Consider the following 9,273-nt stretch of genomic DNA (forward strand, 5'->3'; position numbering starts at 1 on the left):
GGTTTTGCCCCATGGAGATTAGTGATTTAGGAGATGCATATATTATGAAAAAGGAAAGCCATCCATAAAGTTGTCAACCCATGTTTAATGAACTTGTTGTTGTATTGGTATAAAAATTGCCACCTTGTAACTTTGGTACTAAGGCAACTTCATAGAAATATTTGGCGACACTTTTGGAAGAAAGAAAGAACATCAAAGCTTAACAACATATGGGTCTAGTTTTGATGATCTCGTCTAAACAGCAGGCCATGGAGATAGATTGGAAATCCTAATAATGGTTCGAGAGAGATATCATTTCGAAATTTCAAATAACATTAAGAGCGATGGCGCCATTGCTTTTATCACCCATAGATGCATGTGTGAAACGTTCAACTACATTTTTACCTCTTTAAAATTAGCATGTACAATCGCACAGGGATAAAAATGTGCAGTGTCATCATGTAGAGCTCATCTAGCATTGTCATGCTTCAAATATGGTCAATATTTTTTGCTCAGTTACTGTTTGAGGAAAGATTAAGCCAAGAAAAATATGTTCGACAAGCACCTCAAGATGCCGCCTGTCAAAGGTACTACACTCCTTCCCAAGACACAAATAGCCTCTTCATTAACTGTCCGATAGCCATGCGGATTTGGCAATAACTCACGCCTACTTCCTTCCAAGACTTATGGGTTATTGCCACACCAAAAGCAACCTCAAAAACTTCATTTAGGCAGAGGTGCGTGTGTGGGACTTTCACATGACAAATTTTCTCTGGTCTTTCTCATGGTACCGAAACAAAACAGCAACGCGAGGGTGGATGGAAGAAGTGTGGAGCGGAACGGAAAACATTTCCCTTTTTTAGATAGGAAGAGACATCTATAGATATAGATATAGAGATAGGGATGTTTTTTAAAACATCCATAAAGTTGATGTTCCATGTTTGCCGCCTAGTAACTTTGCTACTAAGCCAACTTCATAGAAAAACAAATTATGACACATGCGAAAGATATAAACGTCGAAGCTCAACAACATAGGGTCTAGTTTCAATGATCTCGTCGAAACAAAGCGGACCATGGATATGCACACAAAATGGTTTGAGAGATATATCATTTTGAACCTTAAAAAATAACATTTAGGGTGCCGACATCATTGATTTTGTCACTATATGTTTGTCCCTTTAAAATTAACATGTATGGTCTCACATGCAATAAAAAATGTGAAGTGTGATCATGCCCAGCGCATCTAGCACTGCCGTGCTCAATATGGTCAATATTTGTTGCTTGGTTATTGTTTGAGAAAAGATTAAACCAATGCAAATGTGTTCTACATGCACCTCTCCCGACCCGCCGCCCATACGAGGTTCCCTGTTCCTTCCAAAGACACATAGCCTCTTCATCAACTGTCTGGAACTCATGCGGATTTGGCAACAACCCATGCCTACTTGCCTCCGGGGCTTATGGGTTGTTACTACGCCAAAAGCAAGCTCAAAAACTTCATATATTCAGAGGTGCCTCTCTCAATTATCTGAATTAGGGACGTAGGGAATGCTACGGCATTCCAAAGCCTAGATCACCCTCCCTCTCTTACTAGTGGAAGTAACATTTAGAGCGCCGACATCATTACTTTGTCGGATAGATGTATGCATATCGATGGCGAATCGTTCCACTATTTTTTCGTCTCTTTAAAAATAGCATGTATGGTCTCATATGTGATAAAAATGTGGTGTGTCATCATGTCGAGCTCATCTAGGGTTGTCGTGCTCCAAATATAGTCAATATTTGTTGCTTAGTATTGTTCGGCGACAAATTAAATCAACGCACATATATTTAACAGTCATCCCTCGTAAGCCGCCGCCCGTGTAAGGTACTTTGTTCCTTACGAAAACACAAATCACATCCTTATCAACTGTCTGAAAGCCATGTGGATTTGGTAACAACTTACTCTTCTGCCGCTTACTTGTTTCGGAAAATCAACCTTAAAAACTCCATTTAGTCAGAGGCGTGTCTCTCTCAATTCTCTGAAAATTTTGGGACTCAAGAAATGCTAAGGTGTTTCGAAGCCTAGATCAACCTCCCGCTCTTATATTAGGAATATTATGTGGACTCTAATCCAATGTCATTAGCTTGGGCCAAGCACGATTGTGAAACAAAGCCGAGACGAAACTGAAAAAGGCCAGTCGGTCTGACCCTCTTTTCAGATTGGACACTCTTGATCAAGGGGCCATCAAATTTTGTTTGAATTGAGCACACGCGACCGAATTTGACACCCCCTATCTGGTATGCCATACTTACTTCTGGAACCTTCCTTGCTAACTGCCATGATATCGTCCCATCTACAAAAGGAGGAGGAGCAGCAAGCCCCCCGGATCTGAGTTCCCCCATGGCATAATCAAACTCTCTGATCCACCCAACATTTCGCGTCGCCCACAGAACCTACCCCTCCTAGCTAGGCTACAACTTCGGCATCGGTCGGCGATGGCTAATCTGGCAGCAGGTGGCTACGTGTTCCAACCCACCGGCTGTGAGCTCGTCGGCTACTACCTCATGCCCAGGGCGGAGCTCGGTGGCTTCTTCCTCCCCGGCGTCATCGCGGAGGACGTGGACGTCTTGTCCTTGCGCCCACGCGTGCTCTCCTTCCCGAAAAACCACAGGAGGGATTACGGCGAGGTATGGGGCTTCTTCTTCGCGGCAAAGCCCGCCGGCGAGACGTGCCCAACGCCGGGCGCGGGCGGGTGCTGGGAGCAGTACGGCCAGGAGAAGGCATACTACGACGGCGAGGGCAGTCGGGAGGCAGTGGCGTTCCGGCGTGTTGGTGCCGTGCCCGATCGCTGCCTAGCCCTAGCTCTCCTCTCTCTCTTTCTCTAGCACGAACCAAGCAGAAGAAGGAAGGAAGAAGACAGAGGACACGGGAGGTTTTTTTCCAGGCGCTCGAGCGCCACTTCCACGAGCACGAACTCGTCAAACCTCGCCAGTTACAACGATCATACGGGGCTTTATACCTGGGAGACGCTGGGAATGATCCCCACGTCCTCCACCAAGCAGGACACCCGATCGGTCCGCTCTGGCCGCGGCCACCTCGCGCCCGCGTACGCGTAGCTCGCGGCGAGCCCTCAACGATCTCGTCCACCAATCCCGTGATCCCCTAACTAACTGGCTACACCATGCACGCTAGCTGGGTCCGCGCACACACGCACCAGCCTGACTCACGCACGCACGCACACACATATGGACATGGCTTGTTACTAACATTCACGCCCCAAGCCATGACCTTGCACATGTCAGGCTCGTTGTCGACGTCGCGCCATGGGCGCCGCACCGCACCGCTGTGGCCTCCGCCGCGCAGCACCCCACGTCCCACGCTCCCACGCTCGTGTACACGACGAGCACGCACACAGTCTCCACGGCCCGAGTCCAGCGCCCCGACGCGGTCCGTTCTCCGCTGCCTTCGTCACGCCACCATGCCGCCGTGCCCTTCGCGCGCACTCCCCACGTCCCTGCGCTCCCGGCCCGCGCTCCCGCCGCGCACGTACGCGATCTGCGCAAACAGGTCCAGCGCCTCGACCTCGACGCGGTCCACTCCCGCGGTCCCGACGCGTCCAGTGCGCACCCATAACACGCACCGGTCACGCCCGACTTGCCGCCGCGCTTATTGCCCTGCACCGTTGCGCCGTCAACCATAGCACAGCACCTCCACGGGCGTCGCGCCGAGCCGCCGCGGCCTCTGCGCCACCACGCAGGTCCTCCACGAACTCCTCGTCTGCTTGTAGCGTGCACGGCATCACGCCACATCGCCGCGGACTCGCCGCACGTTGTCGACGCCACGCGCTCGCCGCGCGCACGGCATCACGCTCCACCACCGTGGACTCGCCGCGCGTTGCCGACGCCACGCGCTCGCCGTGTGCCGTTGCCAAGACCTTCATATCCGCCACGCGCCACGGCCGCCCCTCGAACCTTGTGGCTCTGTATACCAATTGTTGGTGCTGTGCCCGATCCTGTCTAGCCCTAGCTCTCCTCTCTCTCTTTCTCTGGCCCGAACCAAGCAGAAGAAGGAAGGAAGAAGACAGAGGACACGGGAGGTTTTTTTTTTCAGGCGCTCGAACGCCACTTCCACGAGCACGAACTCGTCAAACCTCGCCAGTTACAACGATCATACGGGGCTTTATACCTGGGAGACGCTGGGAACGATCCCCACGTCCTCCACCAAGCAGGACACCCAATCGGTCCGCTCTGGCCGCGGCCACCTTGCGCCCGCGTACGCGTAGCGAGCCCTCAACGATCTTGTCCACCACTCCCGTGATCCCCTAACTAACTGGCTACACCACGCACGCTAGCTGGGTCCGCGCACACACGCACCAGCCTGACTCACGCACGCACGCACACACATATGGACATAGCTTGCTGCTAACACGGTGCAGGTTCGCGTACCGCTACTCGTGGAGGGACGGGGAGGTAATATCGCAGACGCGCTGGCGGATGAAGGAGTACTGGCTCAACAGAAACGCGGCCGCCTTCCGCCACGCGCACCCGGGCCCCGTGCCGCCGGACGTCGTCTTCGTAGTCCACAAGGTCTACAGGAAGCCGCTGATCCCTCCGCCATTGCCGCCCGACAGCAACTCCAGCGAGGACGAGGGCTCCGAGAGCTACATCGTGTACCCGCAACTCGATGAGATCATGCGGCGGTTAACGCTGGGGAACTAGGGCGGCCAAGGGGCGGTGCTCCTCCCCCTGCAGGAGTAGCATTACGCCACTGCATGTTGATTTCTTCAGCGTTGTTGTGTGTGTCTCTTGTGTTTTCAGTTCTGGATTGTGCCTTCGATCAAGTTGAGGCAGATTGCTTGTTGTAGTTCGTCGATCGTTGTTTTAATCATTTCGGAGTTTTCTTCTGTTGCTTAGACATAGCTTTAGTTTTGTATGACTTTGCTATGTTTGTGTGTGTATGTTGGTGTGGCCGTGTGTACCCTAGCTATGTAGAGGTTGTGATTGTGCTCATTGTGTTTGTATTTTGTTGATGCTTCATTTGAGTCAATAAAAATCATCCTTTGTCGAAAAAATTATGATCCATCTTCTTTGCAAAATCTATCAGAACTGTTCAGAGGTGTTATATCTTTTAGAGAACTTACAGTTTTCTCTGCACATTTAGTGTTCATACTAGAAAACTTGTAAGCACCAAATCATGCTGCAGAAATTCGGTGAGGCTGAGAATTAATTGGTCTCCGTTTCTTGGCAGATATATGAATTGGACTGAAGCGAGAGGCAAAGGCTAAGGGAAACTACTCCATAAATGCTACTGGCTGGAATGTTATCAAGCTTACAATAATTGCTTCTGGGTCGCACGAGTTATTTTTGGCATCACTTTGATATGTTAGACTCAAGATTCAAGACCCATAAGTCCAAAATATTTCTGGCCATGCCTCTCCGGTCTCTGGAGCCCGGAGCTTAGCCAGGTCAAGCAGATCTTGTAGCAATTGCATTTGCCATGGAGTAATGGTTTTAAACCAAGAAATAATTAGTCCCTTTTTGAGTTATATCTGAAATTAGCATTCATGATATGAATTGGGGAAAATATGACCTGCTCACTTTGCTGTCTTTATGTAGCACATTCACCTTGCATAATGAATTGCAATATTTCAAACTTCAGGCAACCTATGATTTTATTTGCTTATATATACTTGTTTAGAGATTAGTGTTTTCGAGGGTTGGTCACAGAAAAGTTGTAATCACCTAATCATAGTGCGGCAACTTGTATAGAAGTGAAATTTGGTACTCCCTTATTTTGTTCAATGCACATACAAATTTAGAATTGTTTTCCATTCTATAAATTGGACTGAACTAGAGCACTAGTAAATTTCAATGCTACTGACTGGAATATTGATGATCTAGAAGACTAAATTTGTGGGTGAGTGTACACGCGTATATATAAGCGCTTGCATTTCTACTGCGTTCGGAAAAAAAGACTAAATTTGTGCTACTCAATTCAGCCCAGAGCTTCGCAATGACTCATATATCTTGTAGCACTTCATTTGCCGAGCATTACTATTAATAGCAGCAGATCATCACGTAGGGCATCATCACATGCGTACAACAGTTTGGCTTAGATTGGACCAGATGAGATTGATTTGCTACACCAACATGATTGTAATCCTCAAGGTTAAACAATAAAAATCTCATTTTCCTGTAAAGAAAATAGCAGCCTAAGTTTCAGGCCATTTGCAAACATTTATATTTAGGTTTATATTTGATTGACTTAAATAGTTGTTGTTGGTCCACTTTAAATATTTTTAGGGGCATTTTGGGAATTTGAACATGGTTGGTTTCTTCATGACAATTACTTTGGGATGATTTAGGATATTACCAACATTTTTGTTTTACTGTCTGAAGAAATAATATTTTGACTTGTAACTGGAATTCGAATTTGAGTTTTATTTGGGAAAAGTGGTTTGCACTATTGCAAAACATGATGACATGGCAATAATTAGGAGGAGATCACTATAGTTTAATTACAGGGTTGTTATCGTGAGCTGGACGTTGTCCTCGGCAGCGGGGAGGTACGACGAACCATGGGAGCGAGCTGGAGCGGTGAACGAATATAGTGTAGCTGTTGATTTATCGATTGTTGATTGTTTTGTAGTACTAATTTACATGAATTTAATGGGTTGCCAAAGATTGATTGTTGATTGATTTGTACCGATTGATCTGAATTAATTGGTTGCCAGATATACTAAAGATTTATTAGGTTACCGCAGATTGCTCCAAATTTATTTGTACCGATTAATCCGAATTTAATGGGTTGCCAAAGATAGCAAAAGATTGGTTGTTGTTGGATTTGTACAGGTTAATCTGAAATTAATGTGTTTCCAAAGATACGAAAGATTTATTAGGTTCCTGGTGACTGACTTATTTGGCCGGTCACATGAAAACTGTGTGCTGCCGTGTGGGGATGTATCATTTTTGGAAATTGGGAACCATTATTGAAATTCAAGATAATTTTTTTTGTTTTGACAAACATTTTCCAAATGCATGATTATTTTTCTAATACATGATTTTTTTTGAATCAACAAACATTTTGGAATCGATGTTTCTTGCAATTCACAGAAAAATTGAATTTTGTGAACATTTTCAAAAATTCATGTATAATTTTTGAATCTGTGAACATGTTTTGAATCCAAAAATATTTATTCAAAATCATGACATTTTTTATTTCTAGTACCTTTTTGAGAATCGTGAATATTTTTTGAATATGCAAACATTTGTTTTAATCACAAACATTTTTTTGAATCAGTGGATATTTTATGACTTCATGATTACTTTTTTCCAAATTCTCAATTTTTAGGATTTTAGAACTTTTCTGAAATCCTAAATTATTTACAGAAGAAAAAACAATACAAAACAGAAAATAAAAAATGATATGAAATAATAGGGCGCCTTGTACATGGGCCGGCCCAAAAGGGCACTCTAAGTAAGAGGGGGGTACGCGTTGTGACTCCTCCCAGCATGCATCGTGTGAAATAGGACCTCCCCAAGAACTCCCACCCCCATGTGAGCTCCTATCTGCAACATTTCACAACGAATAACAGCCCTAAGAACACACAAATAGCCAGTTAGGTCGGCCCAAAAGTGGGAGCGTTGTGCAAAATTCTACAAATTATTGCGCTCCCTAGGGGTCGAACACACGACCTCCACCTCTCACGCGCACGAGCCTAGCCAATGACCTGATAGAGCAAAATTGTGTTCCTAATGAGTTGCGCAGAGTTTTAAGAACTACAAACATCCATAGATTTGAAGATTTTTTTTTAATTTTTGAACACGTTTTTATGAAAAAATTGATTACCTTTTGAGACGCATGCATTTTCAAAATACTGAACAATTTTCGAAAACAGAAACAATTTTGAAAATTAGAATACATTTTGAAATTCTAAACAAAATTTTAATTATTTTTTACATTTTTAAAATTAAAAATAAATTTTGTACTAAATCGGAGATAGCCCATCGAAATTCCCCTCACCGACAGCCTAGGCCCACACTCCCAAATGTTGACCAAGGCCCACCAGCCGCCAGCCCAGCCTAGGCGTGACTCGGTCAAAATCGGGAACAGCCAAGCAGATCTATCGATTGGATCGCTCCTGGGAGTTTCAACATCCATAAAATTGTCAGCTCATGTTTAACGAACTTGTTGTTGTGTTCATATCAAAGTTCCCGAGTAGTAACTTTGGTACTAACGCAAATTCATAGAAAAATTTGGTGACGCCATTCAGGAAAAAAAAAGTTAATGCTTAACAACATATAGTCTAATTTCGACGATCTCGTTGAAACAAAGCTGATCATGAAGATAATCCGAGTAATGGTTTGAGGGAGATATGATTTTGAAGTTTCAAAAGTAACATTTGGAGTGCTGACATCATTGCTTTTGTCGTCCATAGACGCACGCATATCGCTGGTGAATCATTTTGCTATATTTTTTGTCCATTTAAAATTAGCATGTATGGTCTCATATGGAATTAAATATGTGGAATGTGACCATGCTGAGCTCATCTGACGCTGTGTGTGCTCCAAATACAGTCAATATTTGTTGCTTGGTCATTGTTCGAGGAAAGATTAAATCAAGACAAATATGTTCAACAAGCACCTCTTCATCAATTGTCCGAAAGTCATACAAATTTGTCAACAACTCACTCCAAGCCACCGCCCCGTACAAGGTACCTCTCCATCAATTGTCCGAAAGCAATGCGGATTTGCCAACAACTCACTGTTCTGCCGCCAACTTGCTTCCGCGCGTAAGGGGTGGGGAGGGGGGGTCGTTGCCACGTCATCATCAACCTCAAAAACTTCACTTGACCACATGTGCCTCACTCAATTCTCTAGAAATTTTGAGACTCATCTCTCTTGAAATTTCAGGACTAAAAATGCTTAGGTGTTTCTAAGCATATATCACCATAGCTCTTTTATATTAGGAATATTTATGGACTCTAATCTATTGCCATGTGTTTGGGCCAAGCACGGTTGTGCAACAAATTCGATTGCACAATCCTGATCAATTGGCCCATCAAATTTTGTTTTAATTGAGCACATGTTATCTCCGACTTAATTAGACACCCTCTATCTAGTGTGCCATCTGTACTTGGCTTCTGCAACCTTCCTGTCATTAATGCCAACCCATCTATAAAAGCAGGAGCAGGTCCTCCCAACCTGAATTATCCCAGGGCATAATCGAACTCTCTTTCTCTCAGATCCACTCAACATTTTGAGTCGCCCACACAATCTACCTCTCCTAGGCTACAACTTCGATATCGGTCGGCG

General features: G+C 45.1%; 1 protein-coding gene across 1 annotated transcript; it reads left to right on the top strand.

The window, feature by feature from the left end:
* The first annotated feature begins 2,454 nt into the window (after positions 1-2,454).
* On the top strand, positions 2,455-4,856 carry LOC123191756 (uncharacterized). Its single transcript, XM_044604374.1, has 2 exons — positions 2,455-2,785; positions 4,391-4,856. Exons 1-2 carry the CDS (start codon positions 2,455-2,457, stop codon positions 4,675-4,677), a joined length of 618 nt encoding a protein of 205 aa, XP_044460309.1. The 3' UTR covers positions 4,678-4,856.
* Positions 4,857-9,273: the final 4,417 nt, after the last annotated feature.

The sequence above is a fragment of the Triticum aestivum genome, chromosome 2A (assembly GCF_018294505.1).
Source record: "Triticum aestivum cultivar Chinese Spring chromosome 2A, IWGSC CS RefSeq v2.1, whole genome shotgun sequence".
NCBI classification, from domain to species: domain Eukaryota; kingdom Viridiplantae; phylum Streptophyta; class Magnoliopsida; order Poales; family Poaceae; genus Triticum; species Triticum aestivum.

What these genes read in the sequence shown, in the direction of transcription:
- LOC123191756 (XM_044604374.1), top strand. Translation starts at nt 2,455, where the DNA reads ATGGCTAATCTGGCAGCAGGTGGCTACGTGTTCCAACCCACCGGCTGT. An exon ending in GGAGGCAGTGGCGTTCCGGC is followed by an intron (nt 2,786 to 4,390) that starts GTGTTGGTGCCG and finishes TGCTAACACGGT; the next exon opens with GCAGGTTCGCGTACCGCTAC.